This window comes from Pinus tabuliformis, chromosome 2_1 (genome assembly GCF_031772625.1).
Source record: "Pinus tabuliformis cultivar Carrire ecotype Pingquan chromosome 2_1, CPIR1, whole genome shotgun sequence".
NCBI classification, from domain to species: Eukaryota; Viridiplantae; Streptophyta; class Pinopsida; order Pinales; family Pinaceae; genus Pinus; species Pinus tabuliformis.
In genome coordinates, this window is record NC_142299.1 from 609,029,766 (window position 1) to 609,053,018 (window position 23,253).

The following is a 23,253-nucleotide window of genomic DNA, read 5'->3' on the forward strand; positions in this document are numbered from 1 at the left end:
TGACACCAAGATTTTTGGACAATAATCCCCGATAAAAACCCCGAAGGGAAAACCAGTTCTGCAAATGAGGGTTTTAATTATTAAATAACACAACAAAAATATTACAATTAGTTATTGTAAATGGAAAACCTCCAAAACAAAAATTATAATCTCTTCTGCAAGTCTCCCTAACCTCCTGGAAGTTATTCCTCCCACCAGAACAAATTCGGCCTCCCTCTAAAGCTCGTTCTAGCTCACATGTGTGACTCAGTAGATAAACTCGACCCTCCTACAAACTCGCACTGGCCGGAAAATTAACTCAAACTGCATCGGAAATCTAGACATCTGCTGGAAAATCGATACTCCTATGCAAATCGATTTCTCTTGCAAATTTTCCTTGCTCCTGAATTTCCCCCCCTGAGCAATTCGTACTACCTACTAGGGTAATTCGCACCCCCTGCTGGAGCAACTCTCACCATTGGAAAATTGGCCTCTCTCTGCAGAAAAATCAATCTCCAATTCTCCTTGGAAATCACTGTGAAGAATATCTCTGACAATCTTTGTTGAAACCCCTATTGCTAATGTCCCTGCATGTTAGATTATGGTAGCAAAGAACATGTGTTCTAGTCTCTATGATGTCGAAGAGGATAAAGAACACTAGATCTCCAAAACCCAGAAAAAGTTTCGCGAGAAAAGACTTGGAGACACCTCAATTAAATTAATTAGCCAATAATTAAAAATTTCCCAAGTCTTAGGAAAACTGGTTAATTAAAGTGAATTAATTAAGGGAGTTTGATTTTGCTCTAGAGGCTTTTGAAAAAGTTAATTCATGAGATCAAGCAGATATTAGCCATCAGTTTAGATGTGATTGTGGTTGTTGAGACTCCAATGAGAGATTATAAGAGCAAGTCGAAGTGTAATATATCTGGCCTGCAAATATATAACAATGCAGAATATACCCAAAAATAACATGATAAATGATAGAACTTCAGATCTTTATTAATCAAAACCCTTGAAGTAGGGCAACACCATACAATCACACTCCTTAAGGAAGGAGAACACTCCACAAGCCATATGCTTGTCAATGCAAAACAATACTTGACATCGTCTCTAGCCTCTATATAGGCTTCATACACACAATACCATGGGTAATTACCATATGTCTCTCAATACCATACATCCCATACTATGGGCTTATCACATTATTTCCTAACTACTTGTGGTCCCTTGCATTACACAGGTTAACCACTTTACTTATTAACTATGGCCCATTTATTTATTATTATTACATCATTATTACCTTGGGTACCTCCCTCTGTACCTTGTATTATCCCCACTAGGTATACTACATTCCACCCCCCTTAAGCATGTTTCGTCCCTGAAAAATGAGAAGAACACAAATAATAAGATCTACTCAATAGAGTAGTCCACTGGTACCATGCACGTGCATCTAGCCATCTAAGAGAAAGGTGATTACTCGATCTACTCTATGCCTCGCTCGCTTAAGATGGAAGTTGGTTCTGGCGGTTCCTCTGTGTTGATGTGTTGTGGGTGGATCGTCACACCTCTCTGTGTCGTACATGGGTTGTTTTCCTTGTTGATCATTCGTTGCCACCTTGCCGGTTGTTGCATTGCTGGGTCGTGCAGGTGGTGATATGTTGAAGTTTTAAACGGTGGTGTATCTTTCTTCAATTCCCCACCTGATGGAGCTTGAGTGGTATTGGGTACCTGTTGTGGTGCTTTTGTTTGTTGCTTGTCTTCCATTATCATTTCCACCAGAGACTCCTCATCTGGTGTGTCAGTACCTGTAGCGTTTTCTGCTTGGGTCTCCTTGGGCTTTACTTGTTTACTAATGGAAATATCCTCTAACGTAATTTTCTTCTTTTTATACCATAGCTTCAGGAATTTCTTCTGCACATTAATATTGACAGTAGCCAAAGATTCCAACGAAGGGTATCCCAAAACAACATCCACATCAGTGATATCTGAAGCATAAAAATCAAAATGCAACACATATTTAACCATAGAAATCTTTAAATCTTTATAGATTTGAACATCCTCATTATCAACCTATGTGTTTTCAATGTGTTCTGTTGGATCTTGCAATTTTTTTGCCAAATTAACATTGATAAAATTATGTTGGCAACTAGGATTATGATTTTCTCTTTCTGAATACATCCATGAATCTCTAATAAAGAGATATCAGCAGAAAATAACCCCTTATGTTTCTTATTATCCTGTTTTCTAACATGAGACAATTTGTCCAAAAGGACTTTTTCAAATTCTTCAGCAGGAAGACTTACCAACTTCTTTCTATCAAGTGAGTCCCACCATATGGCAGCCTCATCTCTAAAATTAAGCCATGCTACCTTTTTCCAAACTTTCAGACATGTTGACTTTTCACTTTTTAGGAATTCTTCAATAGTATGGCCATTATCTTTTCCTATAAAATTCATCTTGCTAGAACCCTTAAAATAGAGTAAGGGTTTTGAAGAAAATCACTTACTTTGGCAAAAAATTAAAATGGACATAACTCGGTCAATATAACTCAGAAATCTTATTATAACCTGTTTTTGGAAATGGAATAATCATTTTGCATCTTCCCATGTGATTGAAAACCTGATCTTGGCACTTTGGAAATTCAGATTTGCGCTACAACTGTCCCGCCGTCACAAAAAATTCTGAAGAAAAAATAAATAAACAAAAAAATGATTTTAAATCAGCGATATATACCTCATTCTGACTCTGATTTTGCAGATCTATTAAACCTGAGAAGTATGAGTCCAACTCCGCTCCCGGATCTAATAATCTAAGGCTCTCAATAGCTAGATCTATCAATTTAGCACAAATTCTTAAAGATAAATATTATTTTTTTTAGGTACTAGCCCAAGACACCCATGCAAGATATAATTCATTAGATAATCTAGGAATTTTAATCCGGAAGGCTCTCCAAATCTTAAGTTTCGAGAGTCGGCTGGTTCAACCGAGAATTTCCCCAAACGCCCAAAATTTTTGAATAAAGATAACTTTTGCACACTTAAAATATAAGCCGTCAAATTAATAGAGGTATAAAATAACGATTAAATCTTCAAAGATTGGAGATACCTGTCAATCGAATAAAAATATTAATGCTATCTTAAAACCCAACAATTTAAGCAAGATACCTGTGCAATAAATTGATCTACAAGAGCTATTAACCAACAGCTTATAAATAAGATCAGCAAAAAATTTAAATACATGTTACCATAAGATATCAAAGAGGAACACTGCCATCAAGTAAAACCCCAAAGACTTTGCATTGTATTATTCCATAAAAGTTTACAAGAGCTTCAAGAGCTAGTACACGATCAAAAGATCGGATGAAAAGACAAACTGACACTGACCTCTAATTTATAGGTAAAATCTCCAACAGCTAGTTGGTTTGATCCCTACCAAATTAATCTCAACCGTTCATAAAGATTTAATTAATCTTTAATCATCACCGTCAAAATTATTTAATTTTGAGGAAAAATCGAATTTATCATTTAATTGATTTTTAATTAACTCAAAATTAATTATTTTGAGTTAATTTCCTCAAAATTTTGACTTTGACTTAACCACCAAGGCCCAAGGGTCCAAAATTTCTTAATTTCCTCAATATTCCCTTGGCCAGGTACCTCCAAAAATTAACTTCTTTAAAACCCACGAATTTTGCCTTCGGAGAATTTAATTTTACCTAGGACAATAAATTAATTAAATTTCTAGCTTAGGATTTAATTTAATTTTGCCAGAAAATTTAATTAATTGATTGATAAGGGGATTAATAATTTTTCCAACCCTCTAATATTTACCCATGGTGTCTAATTATGAGGGACCATGCACTAAATATTTTTTACATCAAGATTTTACATTTCAATACATGAAAGGGGAACACCCGTTCGTTATACACCCTCAACATTTATCCATTTCTGCGACAAAATATAATCCAGTAAACCAGGTGACTTGTAATAAAATAATCTAGTCAATTAGCTACGATTATTCCCAAATCACTTTTACATAGACTCGATCTAAAACACTAGGACTCGCCTAATATCTTAGTGACAAAATCGACCCTAGCTTTGGGGTGAGGTTAGAGGGAAAAACTTTGCCAATCACTTGTATCTAGAGACACAGATGAATCAGTGAGACAAAAAGCCTCCTAGAATGGAAATCATCACCAAAACCATAGGTTTACCTAGGTTGTTACATATAAACATAGTCATACTAGGATTATTTACATTTTACATATGCAAAGTGGCTTGACATCTTTATAAAATTGTCGACTGATGATGAAATCTAAAAGGCGTGAACACTCGAACACGATAGATCCCTTGTGTGAAAAAATGGGTGTACTGCTATGGAGTCGTTAACATAGAATGGTCAACAGACTAGATGACATATCCTCCCTAGTTGAGAGGGAGAGGTAGACACACCATTCTTGTCTTTACATCGGGAAGAAAGTATTCTTGTCTTTACTTCGAGAAGAAAGTATCGAGGATTAGATAAGCATTTGGCATCTGATACTCTTTGAGGATGAGGTAGGGCATCCAAGATAAGAATAATCGTAGAGGACCAATATTCTTTGAGGACCGGGAATCCAAAATAAGAATAATCCCAGAAGGACATACACTGTGAACACCCGGGTGGGGTATGTGCCTTGAGAGACAATGATGATGGTGTTTATAAGTCATTAGTCTCGCCAACATTGTGCTCTGATCTTGTGGACAGATAGAGTTATTAGTCAAGGCCTTGCTATGAGAAAATGTTGGATGGTATGATGCTAAACATATAGGTTACCAATCTAACTATTGTTATGAGATCTCTTCAAATTGAGAATGTCCATGTAACATTTATGAATACCACCCTAGTTAAGAGGGAGTGTTGAAAAATGCGTAACTAAGTTTGATCTTCATAAATATGAAATGTACTTTTAATTATTGTATATTGTAAAATGAAAGAAAAATTATTATTGTTATTTTTTAAGAATGGGTTTCATGCTCAAGGTCTTTTATTTTAGAGGTCAAGCACCCATTGAGTGCTTCTAAGGTTTTTCCTGAGTCAAGAAGTCAAAAGAGTCATTGTCATCTGTTGAAGACCCCTGCGGGCACATTGTAACTTGTAAAAATAATTATTTTTGTATTTAAAAGTGTCAAGACACCCTCCAAGACCAATTCGGTATGCCAGCTAAGAAATCGGCCTAATTTGAGGTATTTCATCTACCTTAAAAGCCTATATATAGGAGGGAACTCGACCTCTTATGGACACAATCCATTCACTCATCAAGCAAACAAAGGAGAAGAAGAAAGAGGCTACCGAAGGAAGAAGAAGGACGAAGATCAAGTGATTGGATAATTTCTCTCTCTCTCTCTCTCTCTTCACACATGCGAAGGAAGGAGGCTAGGATTTTTGTCACTGGGTTAGGGTTTCTTTGCTACAAGATTGAACTTGGAGAAAGTGTAGAAAGAAGGTCGAAGGAAGGCTCATTGGGCCATCCTCAAGCCCTAAAAGAAGGAGGAAGTCAAGCAAAGGCCCCAAGAAGTTTTGGAAGCCCGAAATAAGCTCACATGTGTGGAAGTGGTTATTGTTGGGAGGGCCGAAAATTTCATACCTATAGTAGAAGCCGAAATTTTATTGTTGGGGGGTCGAAGTTGTGCTACTCGAAGAGATTTGACTGGGTTTGACTTGGACAAAGGAAGCACATAATCAAGAAGCTCGAACTTGGTCTTGGAGAGGTAATGGTCTCGGTCTAGAGGTCTTGGAAATCGTCAATGAAGAATATATATGAAGACGAGATTTGTGGGTTTTCTTCTCAAGTGGAGAGGTTTTGGCCATGTTACTCATGTCGCCTACACCTACATACAAGTTAGTGAGAAAAGTCTTCAACCCCACAAGGTGTGGTTGGTGGCAGGGAACTCAGAGAAGGGATTCTCACACTATTCCCGACTCTCTCCGTCTAAGTTATCCCCTAAATTAGCTAAGGGGGCTGGTCCCTAATGAAAAGATAAGTTAAAAGTGATATGAAGTTTTAGGAGAGTCTTGTAGTGAAAATGGATTACTTTTAATGATCTATGAGCAAAATATGATATGAGCAATAATAATGAAAATCATTAACATGAGGAAACCATAAAACCAGTACCCTATAAAGAATTTGCTCAACAAAATAAAAGATACATTTGCTCAAAATAAAAATGGAATCCTTCCAATAATGAAAACAAAGTAACCCTTAAATGCAAACAAAAAATGTTAGCACAAGATATTTGTAAGATATAAATCAATTCATGAATCAAAAACATACCTTGCCAAAACTCAACAATTAGAAAATTTACTTTAAAAAAAGTAAAATAGGAGATGTTAAATGTTAAATCAAGATGTCAATATGGAATTAGACTTGAGCATGAAATGAAAGCACTTATTACCAATTTGAAGAATCACAATACTTGCTTTGAAATGTTTCTTGAAAATAAACTTTGCAATATAACAACTCAAAACATCAAGAGACAAGTAAAGTAAATGTGATGGAAAGTGCTCTTGGTTAATTTTATTAACTACCTCTACAACAAGATTGCAATTGAACTCTTCAATCCTCAAACCTCACCCTCGCCCAAAGATTTGCCTCATAATGAGGAGTCCATAGAGGAAGTAGAAGGTCCCTAAGATATCTACTTCAACCAACTTATGTTGGAGGTCAAATTTTAGTGAAACATGGGGCTTTCCTATACTAGAATGCCTAGATGAAATGCAAATTGTGTTAATTCCCTAGTTAAAATAATGCTACATGCAAATGCTTCAAAGAGAAATAAGATAGTTGCAAAATTGGAAAGACTAGAATGTAAATGAGCTCATATGTGTTTGCACCATTAAATAGAAAATAGACAAGTAAAATGGAATAGATTGTTTTAAACTACAATTGTTTCAAGTAAATGATAATGCTTTAATAGTTTCCATGACATATAACCAATGTTTTTAAAACCGGAACCGGCCACCGGACCGGTCCACCTAATGAACCGGTTTACCGACCGGAACCGGTCTAACCGGGACTGGTTTGGTCTAAACGAACCGGTTTTAAAAAAATACATTAAATAATTAATTTTTAATGAAACAAAACTATTTTTAAGATGTAAAACCATGATTCCAAGCCAATAGAGACAAAATATGCAAAGTTTTCTCATTTATATACCATGTAAAGGTGAATATATCAAAACACCTTTACTTCCCCCCCAAAACCCCTAAACCACAGTCAAAATCCGCCTTTTTGCACCGTCATTACTTATATTGCTATGGTTTAAGAGCTGACCATTATTTTAAATTAGTTTAGGTGACTAAGGTTGTTGTAAGCACTGATGTGGGGTCCCATAACCACCTCATGGATGGAGACTGGAATAAATAGTCCTTGTTTATTAGTAAGATTGATAGAGTATATCTGCAATTGTAAATTAAAACACTGGATAATGATTGATTGATAAGAATTTATTAAGAATGATATCAACATTGGGCCTCTTGACTGTGTATAGATATACAGTGATTGGTCACGAGGTGTGTGGCCATTGACCTTTCATTGGCATAATTAGTACTGTTCCTACTACATTGCCACCCTCTTAAGAATGTTTTGTCCTCAAAGCATAGTAAATGAGACTTTCTCTTGCTGAGCATGCTTTCTTGGTAGCATCATCTTTATTTGGTTGTGGGAGTTTGACTCAGTTCTTGATTTGAGTGATGGTGAGGTTCCTTTGCAGTGTGCACATCATATTCTAAAGTCTTTTGGCCTAGTTATTCAATGTGAAACCTTGATAGTCCATGGTAACATACTTTCTTTGCGGTTATATGTTTGTCTGTGTTTCTTGCCCCCTTTCTATTAGTTGTAGATCATTTGTGATGGGAACTTTCAACCCATATAGTTCATAATGTTGTCTTTTCTAGTTAAATTACTTGAACTATTCTTCAAGGTTAATGTTATAAGCACCCCACTGCATCAACTATTCAACACCTAGTACCCTACCCATCTCATTGAGCTGAAGAGCATAGAGTTGTGTTAAATGTTCCAATTCTTGTATTTGAACCATGACTTTATGGAATCTTTTTACTGTCTTGACCTTTTATCGATCAATGATTTTAACTATGGAGTGGGGTACACAATTAGGTTCAGTTGCTTAGCTTAGTTGATGTCTATACAGTTATGGGTACTGTTGGAATCTACAAGTATTCTTTTGCTGCTCTTCTAAGGTGCACCATATCTTTCTTTTTGTTTAAGCCAACAGTCAATACTAAAATTTCTTCTTTAGAGCCACTAGGTGGGTCCACCTCTGATATTTGATCTGATGGATTGTTTGGCAGCATAATTTTTTGTGTTATACAATTGACCCAAGACACTATTGACTAATGGCATTTTCCCTAATGGTTGTGCAACTAGGCTTTCTAGATTGTCTTTATTGTAGGGTTTCAAACCCTCTTTCTGGCCCTTTTACCAGGCTCTTTTGAAGTCTTCACAAAGACTGACCTTTTGTTGAACTGGATCCACCTCTGAAGACTGATACTTGATCTGATGGATTGTTTGGCAGCATAATTTTTTGTGTTATACAAGTGACTCAAGAGACTGTTGACTAGTGGCATTTTCCCTAATGTTTGTGCAACTAGGTTTTCTAGATTGTATTTATTGTAGGGTTTCAAACCCTCCTTCTAGCAACATTTTAGCAGGCTGTCTTGAAGTCTTCAAAGAGACTGACCTCTTGTTGGACTGGATGGACTATTTCTATGACAGTTAATTTTCAGATTGGGCTGTAACAACTTTAGAAGATGATATTCCTGGTACTGACTCCACCTCTCTCACACGTATGGCTGGTTGTTTGAAAAGGGGGACTCCTCTTAATGCTTTTGCTGAAGTTTCTACTAAGCTCTGTAGGACTTATCATCTTCTGAGATTTTTAAAAATGGATTAGCTTTTTGTGTGGATCGTTCTCTTCCACACTGATGTTTTTCCTTCTTGGACATACTATTTACAAGATCATTCTCTTGGTTTCTCTCGGATGTACTTTCAGTGGCAGTGTTATTCTCATCAACAGATCTTGCTGCTTGGTGCTCCTATAGTTGACCATACTAATTCAACGGTCTCTCTTTTAGATTTCCTCAAGAAGCCCCCCTTTCTTTGTTGTGTAATTGTGTTGGTATTGGTTCTATGGTGTTTTGGGCTGGTTCTATTTTCAGACAGCCTACATTCATTTATATACCCTTACATTCACTTATATAGCCTTTTGGAGGGAAAACACCTTTACTTCCCCCCAAAACCCCTAAACCACAGTCAAAATCCACTTTTTTGCATGTTTCACTGGGCGTGCCTAAAACCAGCCGGTTCCATCCTAAACCGGCCGGTTTTCACCGGTTAGGGCTAAAAAATGGCGAAATGCCCTATCAAACCGGGTTTTTTTGGCCGGTTCCGACCGGCAGCCTTGCTAACCGACCGGTTTGACCGGTAACCGCTTTTTAAAAACGGTTTTAAAAACACTGCATATAACATAAATTGACCAAGTAATGAAACATGTACTTGAAGAAATTATGAAACAATTAAAACTTGCCAAAGTATGAAGTGTTTACACATGAGATAAGATTTGTTCAAGTTTACAAGTTTGAAGCTTATGCATGTGAGAATTTAAATACAAGATTAGGAAAAATTGCATGTGGAGTGAAATGTGTTAATTTTAAGCATGCACAAAATGAAATTAAGTGCTAGAAAGCTAAGAAAAACTAGAAGCAAAATTAGTCCACCCACAAGAATCCCTCTTCTAAGTGAGGAAGGGGGATGCCATGGGAAAAATCCCAAGCTCCCTCAAACAAAAAATTTATCTTTTATTAGCGCTTGAAATGGGTAAAAATGCCTCTAAGAGGGTTGCCCACAATATGAGAGAGATCCTTACAAAGATTGGAATTTAACAAAGCTAGACTCTCCCAAAAATATAACAAGAAGCTTGAAGATTGAAAAAACTTTCCAAAAGAGATTTACAAGGCTCAAAAGGCCCACAGCCTAGATGAGTTTGCAGTTCTCCCTCAAATGCTTACAACCTCCCTAGAAATCAATCATTGAATAGTGTGAGGGGGTCCTGCATACACACGAGTGAGTAGTTTCTCAATGTTTCTCCTCAAGCTCCTTGTTGCCCAATGCTCAAGTCTATGGCCTGCAAAACAAAACCAATTGTCAATGTGAAACTAGGAAAAAGTAACCAAAATTAAACTACAATTCAATATACAAAATACTAGCTCAAGTAATGGGAGTGAAACCACATACTTGTTTAGCTTTAGAAATGACTCTTGAATAGTAGATATAACTTTGAAAGAGCTAGAATCAAAGAAGTATTTTAAATTTAAATAGATAATCAAGTAGTTATAGAATAAGCAAACTCCCTCTTGCTCTTCGTTGGACGGAAGACTTGGAGTGAAAAAATGATTGAGTCTTAAATCGCTTTGACTCTAAGAGTGAATTGATCTAATTGAGATTTCTACCACTTCTAGATGGATTCCTGCATACAATATAAAATAATTTTCCTACACACTTCAACACGTATTAGTTTACAAAAAGATTAAAGCAATATAATGAATAAGATAAACCAAACATTCATCATAAAATGAATTGGCAATCTTATTCCTAAAATACTACATTAAATCAATGATATGTGCAAGATAGTTTGCACACATCAATCCAAGCATAAACTAATATCAATTCAATATACAAAATAAATTAAACACAATAGCATGAAATGACATCACTTCATAACACCAAGAGAACACCAACCAAATAACCCCAAAGTCTTGATTATATTAAGAAAAGTATGCAAGTACAAAATGGCAAAGTTTCCTCAAGCCCAATAGATCATAATATCCTTCCATATGACAGCCCATGGCTCTATTATATAGAAAGTTGGGAGAAAATCCCAAAGAAAAATGCATGTGAGAACTGAACTTGGAGCAAATCCCAAAAAAGAGCAAGTCAAGTTCCAAGTGGAGATGATAGAGACACAAAGGCAAATCAAATTCCATATGTGGCACCCAAGGAAAATCGAATTCTCTATATGGCATACTAAACATATCTATGAGTGAACCAAAGCAATGAGATCACTCCAATCAAACCATCCAAGCTCGAACCAAATGTTGACCTCAGATGATGATCCCAAAGATGCTTTGCGTAGATCCCAGGAACTGTGCATAGATCCCAGGAACTGTTTGATCTCCTCCAAGAGAAACTCATAATCCTCAAAAGTGAAGTGCTAAGTGTAGAAGCATTTAAGCTAACAGTGAGAGAAGTCCCCATGAAATCCTCAATCCAAATATTCCATCGAATATTCCTCTAGTGCATGAGCTCTTCCAAATAATTTCATTTTCCACATGTGCAACTACTGCATTAACTCCAGGAAATTCGATTTTATGAGATATTGGTGTATTTATGATGTAAGGTGCTCAGTCATCATCCACATGTCCCTTGACTCAACTCTTTGACTTAGGATAATTTCCAAATCATTTCCATGTCGATGTGATTGATTCTTATGCATGTATTTTTCTTTGGGTAATTGTGTGATAACTGCAATAGAATTTATTTTAATATTTGTTGAAGGAATTTTGTAAATAACTTATTGAGAATAATAAGTAAGTGAAATAAATCAGTTGCCGTAGTGATAGAATTTCAGTATAGAAATTCTCATATGGTATCAGAGCAGAGATTCGACAACAGGAAAGGAAAATCGATTATGGGTCAAGAGCATGATGCAAAGGCATCCACTGAAGGGGACTGACACATATTTCCAGAAGAATGCACAAGGGACGAATATTCAAAGTTAGCTTCCAGATTGGAAGAAGAAGCCGCTTGCCTTGCAAGCTCTGCCTCCTCGGAGGTTTGGTATATAGACAGTGGAGCTTCCTGGCATATGACAAGAATCCAAGAATGTTTTTCAAATTATCAGGAAGAAAGAATGAATTTTCAGATCACCATGGGGAATAAGGCAAAGTGTACTCCAGTAGGAAGAGGTACCATAGTTTTTCAAACTGAAGCAGGAGAGTGACTTCGGGCAACCAATGTGCTGCATGTGCCAGGATTGGGGATGAACTTACTTTCCGTATCTCAACTTCAAAACAAGGGCTATGACATTTTCTTCATTAAGGAGAAAGTATATGTCAAACACCCAAGTTGGAAAAAGAAGGCTCAGATTGGAATCAGAAGTAATAGGTTGTACAGGTTACAGCTAGAATCACCAATGGCACTGATAGGCAGTAATGGAGACAAAGACTTGAATGAGCTATGGCACAGGAGGATGGGACACTTACACCATGGGGCTCTGAGAATTCTCAGGAAAACAGTATCAGGAGTTCCAGAACTAAGTACTAAACGAGATGATGTATGTAGAGGGTACGCTCTGGGAAAGTATGCCAAAGCTGCGTTTTCCAGAAGTAACAATAGGGCGAAGAGTGTGCTAGGATTGATACACTCAGACATCTGCGGATCGATGTCCACAAAAGCTCTTAGTGGTGCTGAATACTTCGTCACCTTCATCGATGACCATTCCAGGAAGACTTGGATCTACTTTCTGAAAACCAAGGATGAGGTTTTCGATTGATTCAAAGAATTCAAGGCTCTAACGGAGAATCTGACAGGAAAGAAGATAAAAGTGTTGCGCTCGGACAATGGTGGAGAGTATGTTGACAAGGACTTCACCGATTTTTGCGCTAAGGAAGGCATCAGAAGAGAGTGGATAGCTCCCTACAATCCGGAGCAGAATGGAGTAGAAGAAAGGAAAAACAGGACTATTGTGGAAGCAGCTAGGGCAATGTTGTATGATCAAGATATGCCTAAATTCAAGTGGGCAGAAGCATGCAGCACGGTAGTTTATGTCCAGAACAAGACTCCTCACAGGGCATTCGGCAAAATCACTCCGGAGAAGGTCTTCACTGGGATGACACCTGAAGTTAGTCATTTCAATATATTTGGGAGTTTAGCATATTGTCGTATACCCGAAGAGAAGAGAAAGAAATTAGATCAAACTGCTGAGCAGGGTTATGAGCGAGAGCGGATTCGGAGCGCCTCAAGAGTGCGCTCCCTAAAAAAAACGCTCCCTGCAAATGACTCAAGATGTTTGAGAGTGGTTCTGACCTCATTGGATTTCATATGGAGAAATTAAAATTTTAAATTTCATTCACAATCCAGCAGACTTATCAGTTTTTCAAGATTGGGGGATTGCAATGTTTCCATTGAATTTTGTCATGTATTAGGGTATGGAACTCGTATTTAATAAAGAGCACCAATCCCTCTATGTACCTTGATGTTAGTGACATTGGTTGTTGAACTCCTCTATCATGACCCTCCTAAAAATGTACGCATCACTCAAACAAAATCTTGACTTGACATGCTATGCTTTTTCTATCTTATGTTAATGCTTAGAGGGTGATATTAATGACAAAGATCCCTATACAGATACAGAGGTAATGACAAAGATACCTCTGGATATTAATGCTTAGAGGGTGATATTAATGACAAAGATCTTGATTTTCCAACAAGACTAAAAAATTAGACATTTCTCGTGGTGGCAAGAGGCCCAAGCATAAGCAATAGATAATAGATTTACTTGTCTTTTCTAGTTTCTAGTAGTTTTTATAACTATTGACTCTTTCATATTTATTATGATATTTTTTTAAACAATATATGACAATTTAAGTTTGAAGTTTGAAGTTGGCAATTATAACTCATTGGTAATTAATTATGAATATAATGCTTTGTGAAACTTGAAAGTTGTTTCATTTCATTTTATAACATTTCATTTCATGTTAAATATTATTATTTGTTGTAATGTTTACACTTAGCTTACAAGTACAAATTTGGTGATCAATGATGATAAATGTTATATATTGAATTTTGAAAGCTTGAAACTTTAAGATTGATGAATCATGAGACTCAATATGTTGTATGTTACTATGTTACTAACTTGTGGATGTGGTTGATGAAGATTATAACTTCTAGATGATTGTTGTTATATGGTTCAATCTATGTTTTTTTATGTTTTTTATATCTAATTCATCATTCTACATGTTTTTGTTGACATATATGTATCAAAATATATATATATATAACACCTTGGGATTCGCTCCCAAACCGGGAGCTTCTGAAAATGTCGCTCCCGCTCCCGTTCACAAGTAACACTACTGCTGAGAAAGGATATCTTATGGGATATAGCGAGAAGGCTAAGGCATATAGAGTCTATCTTCCAAAAAGTAGGAAGGTAGTAGTTCGGCGGGATGTAAAGTTCATACAGGATAGAGCTTTTAGAAAATCCCGAGAAATGCCTTCCGAGGAGTAGACGAAAGACGAGCCGTTGGTCAAACCACTTCAAACACCGAAAACTGGTACTAGAAATCCTCCTGAAGACAAGGTTTCAAAACAGGAGGAATTTTAGGAAGAAGAGGAGTTGATAGATGTACCTACTACCAGTGGAAGAACGAGCCGAGAACTCCAACAGATTCTACGGGATGTAGAAGACTTCATTGGTGCACCCAAGAATAGTAAAAGGGAGTGAAGACAGCGGGACAGAAACTAGGCCTTAGTAACTAAGGTTCGGGAACCTTCTAATTTTCAGGAGGCCATTCAACATCAAGTATGGATGTTATGGTGGAGGAATACAGCTCTATAATGGTCAATGATGTCTGGGAAGTGGTACCTAGGCCTCAGGACAGATTAGTGACAGGTTCGAGATGGATCTACAAGGTCAAATACGCTGCAGACGACAGTGTGGAGAAATACAAAGCCAGTTTTGTGGCTAAAGCGTATGCTTAGAAGGAAGGGATAGACTACGAAGAAACTTTCGCCCCAGTAGCTAGGTATACTTCTATTAGGACCGTGATATCTCTTACAACACAGATGGGGTGGGAGATTCATCAGATGGATGTCAAGATAGCATTCTTGAACGGGGTAATAGAAGAGGAAGTATACATCGAACAACCAAAAGGTTTTGAGACACATGAGAAGAAATCTCATGTATGCAGATTAAAAAAAGCCTTGTATGGAATGAAACAGGCACCTAGGGCATGGTACGGTCGAATTGATGGCTACTTGCAGAAGATGGGATTCGTCAAGAGTGACGCAAACCCTAATCTCTACTATCTGGTTGTAGAGAATGAGCCTCTAATCCTAGTGTTATATGTGGATGATCTCTTCCTAACAGGATCATCCAAACTCATCAAAGACTGCAAGAAGAATGTAGTCACGGAATTCGACATGAAGGATTTGGGATAGATGCATTATTTTCTGGGGTTGGAAGTTTGGTAGCAGAAGGGTGAGATCTTCCTGGGACAAGGGAGAAATGCTACAAAAATCTTGAAGAGATTTAGGATGCAGGACTGTAGACCTATGGCTACTCCAATGATCACCAACTGGAAGATGATTGATGACCTTATACACGCAGCTTATAGGGTCCCTGATGTATCTGGTCAATGCCAGCCCAGACATTTGTTACGTTGTCAACACCCTCAATCAGTTCATGGTAGAACCTAAGAGGGCGCACTAGGCAACAGCCAAACATGTTCTCAGGTATATACAAGGAACAATCGAGCATGGACTATTGTACACCAAAGGTAATAGGGTCCCTGATGTATCTGGCCAATACCAGTCCAGACATTTGTTACGTTGTCAACACCCTCAATCAGTTCATGGTAGAACCTAAGAGGGCGCACTGGGCAGCAGCCAAACATGTTCTCAGGTATATACAAGGAACAATCGAGCATGGACTATTGTACACCAAAGGCAATGACATCAAGCTGAGTGGGTTCGCTGTCGCAAATTGGGTTGTAAGTTCAGTAGATTGGAAAAGTACAATTGGGTACTGTTTCAACATTGGATCAGGAATGACCTCCTAGTGCAGTAGGAAACAAAAATCTATGGCTCTAAGCTCAGCTGAAGCAGAATATATAGCAGGTAGCACAGCTTCAAGCGAAGCCATATGGTTGATGAAATTGCTTGTGAATCTATTCAGGAGAAGGATGGAAACGACTAGGATCATGTGTGATAATCAGAGTTGCATAAAGTTCTTTGAGAATCCAGTATTTCATGATCGGTCGAAGCACATTGATATCAGGTTTCACTTTGTCAAAAGACTATGTCCAACAAGGGGCAGTACAGTTGAGGTACACTCCTACAGGAGAACAGGTGGCAAACATCCTCACCAAGGCTCTAGGAAGAACAAAGTTTGTTCATTTCAGGGAGAATATGGGATGGTAAAGAATCCATTTCAATAATGGATAAGTATCATAAGTTGCAGTGTCACAGTTAGCAGTGGTAGTGCTATGGTCAACATGATGCAGCAGTTTGAGAGGGAGCTGCAGTATAGGAGCAGCAATGGCAATGGTAGTGTCATGGGCAGTAGTACAGGAAGCAGTAGTGTAGGGGATGTGAGGCAACAAGCCAAGCATCAACACAAGTACCGATGCGGAAGATCAATGTGATGTTTCTATAGTGCAACATTACTAGAGCACATTCCTCGCTAAGAGGGAGTATTGATTGTTGGTAGCATAGGATGTGCTCTAGCCTTGAAATTTGGAGCAGAGGCTAAGGCACATGAGATCTCCAAGACCCAGAAATCGTTTTAAGAAATTCCATCCAGATGAGGAGTTATTAAAATAATTAATATTTTTAATGGGTTCCTAAGTCTAAACTTAGGAAAATAAAAATATTAATGGGTATTAATAAATATAAGGATGAGAAGCTTCTAAGAGACGAGGATCAAGTTTGTTTTAATCTTAGCCGTTGATTAGGGACTTAATCTCGGTCGTTGATTCATTAACAGGAAAAGTATAAGAGAAGACTTGAAGGTCATTTGGAGACACACCAGAAAATACTCAGTATCTCAAGGAAGAGGAGATCGATTTCAGAGGGAGTTGTAGGGTGGAGGAAGAGGAGGGCTTCAGCAACAGGTAGTGATCGAGGAGGAGGTGACGCAGGGGAAGTGGAAGACAGCATAGAAAGAGAGATGCAGTCCAAAGGAGAGACGCAGAGCCTACACACGTTGATGCAAAGGGAAGCAGAGCCATGCTAGGTCAATCAGAGTGACGCAGAGGTGACGCAGAAGTGGGAGAAGGGTTTCCAAAGTGTCAGATGGTCTCAAAGAGAAAGTCTCAAATGTTTTCTTTCAATTTCTCTGTAAAATCATTACTTGTAAAAATAGTTTTTGTTGAAGATTAATAAAGCCCTCATCTGCTACACCGGTTTTTCCACATTGGGTTTTTCAGGGACAATTGTCCAAAAATAACTATGTCGATGTGATTGATTCTTGTGCATGTATTTTTCTCTAGGTAATTGTGTGATAACTGCAGTAGAATTTATTTTAATATTTGTTGAAGGAATTTCGTAAATAACTTATTGAGAATAATAAGTAGGTGAAATAAATCAGTTGCTCTAGTGATAGAATTTCAGTTTAGAACTTCTCACATCACCATCAATTTGTACTCTGGCTATGGGGTATATTTGCAGGAAAAAACTCGATTAATTATTAAGTTATGGTAGGGAGATGATAATTACCTAAGTGAAAAAAAATCTCCCAAGTAATACTCACTTGTTGGCAAAGTCTCAAGCTACCTAGGCTTGTTATAGACTCAAAACTCATCATTACTAGCATCACTTATTACAATTCCTCGTAAGGTGTAGAATCTGGGTACAAGAGAAAATGATGAGAAGTAGAAGTAGAGTTCAAAAACTCTGGTAATCTGATGATATCTGATGGTACAACTGTCTTTTGGTACATCGTTGGGCATGGAGTCTTCATATAATCATCAAGTGCCACTCCAGTGTATAATAGGCACTGACTTGCAGCCTATATCCTGTGTTCTTGTGTATTGTTGATCTTCTTGTTTTGGTAGTTGTTTGATGATAAGAATAACATAATAATACATGAAGAAGCTAATAAGTAACAAAAAGTAAAAAGACTTCACAAGCAGTTATCAAGCTAAAGAGAAATCATCCTACTCATTTCCCTATAGATTTCTCTACACAAGATAGACAACAGTTTTGCCATCTTTCTTGACGAATAAAGTTGCATCATCAAGATCATAGTGTTTGAAATTTAGGCTCAGAAGATGCTCAATCAATTTCTCATACTAGGCTCGCAGTGCTTTCTTGAGGCCATAAAAGGATTTGATAAGCTTATATACTTTGTGCTCTTGTCCCGTAACAATAAAACTTTGTGGTTGAGACATAAAAACATTTTCTTTCATATCTCCATTCAAGAAGGCAGTTTTTACGTCCATTTGATGGATTTTCCATCCATTGAACTACCAAGGCAAAGATAGTCTGGATGGTATCCCATTTTGTTGCGGGTGTAAAAGTCTCGTCATAATCGACCCCTTCTTTCTATGCAAATCCTTTCGCCACGAGCCTTGCTTTGTGTTTGTCAAGTGAGCCATCTGATTTATACTTGTTCTTAAAGACCCACTTGCAGCCAATCAGTTTGGTTCCAAATGGAGGGTCCACGAACTTTCAGGTTCCATTCTTTATAAGAGCATCATACTCTTTCTGCATTGCTTCTTTCCATTCATCATGAGAAGGAACTTCTTTAAAGGAAGTTGGTCCTCAGATTTCGTCCTTTATTCCGCCTTAGTTTTTGTCCTTTTCATCCCACACCTGTGAACAGAAAAATAGGAGGTCAAATGGCCTTTATATATTAGTTAAAAGAGCCCGAACTAGTGTCTATTGCGCTGAGCCGACTTGTTCTTCTTGGAGGTTCGACTTGACTTTTGGAGACATAAAATTTAGATTTCAAAAATTGAAATTCCCTCTTTTGAAGCAGACATGATGTTCACATTTATATTTATCATTTCTCATACATTTGTACAAAAATCAACAAAACTATGTTTTTTTCAACTTATCTAATCAACTACATTCAATTATGATTTAAGTACATAATTGAAATCTCAAATCATCTAGGCATTCACCCCTTCACAAAGACCCACCCCAAAGCAAGAGGGATTGAGCAAAGTGATGTTGGATTTTTTACTAGAGTTATCTGGACGCCTTTGGGTCTTTTTAACAATGGCATTTCTAGGTGATAACAATGACAACATTCTTCATTTAGAGCCATGTTGCATAACTTCCAATTAATCACAAAATACTACCTGAAATTAGTCAACCCACAATATTATTGAATTTTTTTGTATTCTGCAAAAAAATGCATTTCATTCAAAGCTTTTGCCAATTTTGGAAGCTTTTTCGAAAAATAAACAATTACAGCATAAAAGTCAGTTGAAAGCTAAGTTACCAGGAAATCAAAATGGATACAGATCCACCAGATTTTTGAAAAGCCAGGATGCAGATATGGTGAGGGAACTCCATATATATATATATATATATATATATATATATATTCAAAAACATATTCAAAGTTAAAATTTGAAACCATTCATGAATCACAACATCAGAACTGAAATCATTAGATAATTTATATCTGAAGACTGAAATCATGATGCATCATGCTTTATACAAAAAGGATAACAGTGAACACAAAATTATGTGTCTCATCAATAATCATTCTATTGATATGGGGATGTAGATTATGTCTCACCACATATCCAAAAATGGGTCTAGACTCTAGATGCTTATCATCTGAATATTTTGACTGTATATCATGATCAACCTGTCATCTTCTTTGAAATTTGTGTTAAAATATAAAAATCCCCAACTAATTACAATGGTAAATGAATATTTTACACTGTTTGAGAACATGCTATAGTCTATGTATCAAATTGTTCTAAGAGGGCTCTTCACCTAGACTTGGATGGGATTGATATAATTAAATTATTAATGACACAGCCATCCGTTGTACACTATATATTATTCTCTATGTATCATCTCAAAACTTTCCAGTTAGCATTATCAAAAATTGAAAATTAAAATTTTGATGTGTCAGACCTTTCCTAGTAGCATTATCATTTGCTATACAACCTACAGGTAATTAGTAACTTGCTTAAACAACCATACAACCTGCAGATAAATAATAAATAGTTTAACTAAAAATCTAAATAGAATATTCACCTTTTACGGTTCAGACAGGTGGCAAATATCCTTAAAAATGAAAAATAAACCAAAAATTCTGATATTATTTGCCTGGGATCCGACGTGTGACGCATAGCTAGCATAGGATCTGTTTCGGCAGCATGGGATCCATTTCCGGGTTTGAAGGATCCATTTACATGGTCAACCTGAGATCATATGTAAATCTAGGTGGATCTGTATCTGTATTCATATTCAAACTAGATCCATGCATCCAGCATCAACACCCCATGGATACGGTAACACAGCTTGAAAGGCAAATTTTTCCAATATGATATTTCTTCTATTGCTTGGCGATTTTTATCAACTTTTCCAACTTTCCATTGAATTTTTCTAGACAGAATAGTGTTATCTTCTGCAGCTAGGCATATTGTTAGTGAGTGCTTTGGATTGAACAGCCGTCCAAAAGTTTATTTCTGAATTTATAGGAGGACCATTCACCCATCATCAAAGGGGACCGGGCAGTAAAAATTAACTTCTTGACAGAAATCAATCCAAAAACCTCAATAAGTTTCACTAGAGTAAAAAATTCCACACCATTGTCAAAGTTTTGCTGAGTCCAAATTCTCCGACATCGGTTCAGAACTTCTTTCTACTTGTTATCCATGTTGTACCTGTAGCTTTCAGATGATGACTCTCATCTCATTAAGCCCACCTTTTCTTTTGAACCTTTTGCCTTTCCCACTTCTTCTATGAGTTGCTTTGTTTGCTCCGAAATGTTAACTTTTCCTTTCACAGTTTTTCTTTTCAAGATGCTTTTGCATGCCTAATGCTCACTTACTCTTACGTTTTAACTTTTAACCTTTTATAGCACCATTGATCAAGATTGACTATTTATCGACAGTATTATGCAAATTAAAATTTATTTAGTATAAATTTTAGCAAGAGGACAGAATAGCAAACACATTAATGCAGATACCTATGACCCTACTAACAAATAAATTTCTAATGGAAAACTTCAGGAAGGAGGGATGTTGAGACAGTTAAATAGTCATGTCAATCCAACACATTTTCTTACCAAGAACTTCCTCCAATAATCACTTCATAATAACCCAAGCACAAACAACACCGTCATTTCCTATTTATATGATACATTGTATACCACTATAAAGTTCAATCTCTTCACAACATCACACTAACAGCTACATGTAAGGATCATATAGAAATCAAAATGTTAACATATAACTACCAGCACAACAAAACTGGAAAATATAAATACGTCATAAAACAAAAGACAACTCCAAACCAGAATATCAGAATGCAGTTCTTGGCTTAAGCTTACAGTAAACTAAAAACAAAGACAAAATACACTTGCATCTATTTCAACATATCAAGCATCAGCATTCAATCCAGGTTCATGCAGCTGCAAACTTGGTATGCAACAAACAACATAGAAGATATTTTCCATAAAAGTAGATTAAACTTCTTGTAAAGGAGCTATGACAGTACGACCAGATGGCAGTAACATAGCAAACCTTTTCCCTTTCAAGTTCTCGTTCTTTCTCCTTTTCTATTTGTTGAAGATCAGCAATGTACTCATCAAAAAGATTTCTCCGGATGGTGCTATCTTTGATGGCCCTGATGATATAGAGAGAGATTGTTTGTTCAGGCACAAAAGCATACATTCGTAAAAGTAGACAAAAAAATTATTTTTTTTTGTGCATGCCTGTACTCCCTGGTGTCTTCAAGGAACGACTTGCAATTCTCCCATCTTGAGGAAACATTTATTTCCTGTGGTGAAAAGCCAGATCTGCACTAAGTAACAATTATTCTAGAAAAAGCAGAGAGATTAAACCATCATCATCAAGAATTAAAAGAGAGAATGAAGGCAATAATATAAGTCAGAATTTATCAGATCAAGGAAATTGATAGCAACCTTTCTCGTTAGCAGTAAATTTTTAAAATCATCTGCAAGCCGTTGCCTTCTTTTTGCTTCTTTTTCCTCTTTATCTCTTGTCCTCTCCTTTACCTCCTCAAAAACAAGCTGCACATACAAAACAAAAGATCATAAAGAGCTACAAAGTATACATAAATCTCTATCATTTTATAGATCACCCTAAAACACATTTAAAGGTGTTAATTCGAAAGGGGAATCCACGGGTAGTTTTAATTTGTCCATTGTTTCACTGAGATAAGATGAGATAAAATAATCTTCTTAACATCAACATGTGACCAAAAGAGGCCAATGAGAAAAGAGATACAAAAGAAAATAAAGTCCACCTTGTAAACATTCATTGCCCACTTGTAAACATATTGCAGAAGGCTTTTTAAAGAAACTCACTAGACTACCATTCCATATAATCAAGAGTATGTGTATGTTTGAATCAGAAACCATAAGCTTTTGATATATTCTGAGTCAAAGACTACAACAATATTAGACAAATTTATTAAGGCCATAAGTAGGGTAATTCATAACAGTGCAAGAGTGACACACCAATTCCTAAATACTAGAAGAAAAGAGGAAAAAATCCACTTGGTCAACATTCACTGTCAACTTTTTCAACTGGCATAAAAATATTGCAGAAGACTTTTTATACAAGCTCAGTAACCCACAATTTCAAATAATCAAGAAGTATATGCATGAGTTTGAAACAAATACCATAAGATTTGATCTAAGTTGCACGAAACGGGGAAACGGAAACGAGTTTCCGAAACGGGAAGCGAAACGAAACGTGACCTCCCCAAATTTTGGAAACGGGGAAACGCGAATATATATAATAATATATATATATATATATATATATATATATATATATATAGATATATTAAAAATATTTAAAAATTATTATTATATATATGTGCAATCATAAAGCATGAATGATGTGATGAGAGAATGAGCCAAGCTGCTCTTTTATAACTTTAGAATAGGTTTCTAGAACTACCTGGAAACCCTAAAAAAAATTAAAAACAAATTAAAAAAAAAAAAAAATTTAAAAACAAGTGTTTTTTTTGGGGAAACGTGGCAAGTACGGCCTGGAAACGCGTTTCCGGCCGTACGGCCACGTTTCCGTTTCGGGAAACGTGGCCGTACGGCCGGAAACGCGTTTCCAGGCCGTACGGCCGAAAACGCGTTTCCAGGCCGTACGGTATGGGGAAACGAGTTTCGTTTCGTTTCCCCTCGGGAAACGGACCCCCTGCCCACGTTTCCTGCAACTTAGGATTTGATATACTTCAAGGCAAAGATTACTAATTAACAGCAA

The 23,253-nt window shown here is 36.8% G+C and overlaps 1 protein-coding gene across 9 annotated transcripts in view; it reads right to left on the minus strand.

Moving 5' to 3' along the window:
* Nucleotides 1-23,253, minus strand: part of LOC149201974 (pre-mRNA-processing protein 40A-like) — a 441,059-nt gene that overhangs the window by 138,299 nt on the left and 279,507 nt on the right. For 7 of the 9 annotated variants that reach the window (XM_089403062.1, XM_089403058.1, XM_089403064.1 and 4 more), the window contains exons 25-27: nucleotides 21,930-22,037; nucleotides 21,720-21,784; nucleotides 21,529-21,631 (exon numbers count right to left, since the gene is read on the minus strand). In XM_089403062.1, the coding sequence (XP_089259188.1) occupies nucleotides 21,529-21,631; nucleotides 21,720-21,784; nucleotides 21,930-22,037 (276 nt within the window). Of the gene's footprint in view, nucleotides 1-21,528; nucleotides 21,632-21,719; nucleotides 21,785-21,928; nucleotides 22,038-23,253 lie in introns of those variants that run through there. The other 2 variants (XR_016253884.1, XM_089403065.1) reach the window with 2 other exon arrangements.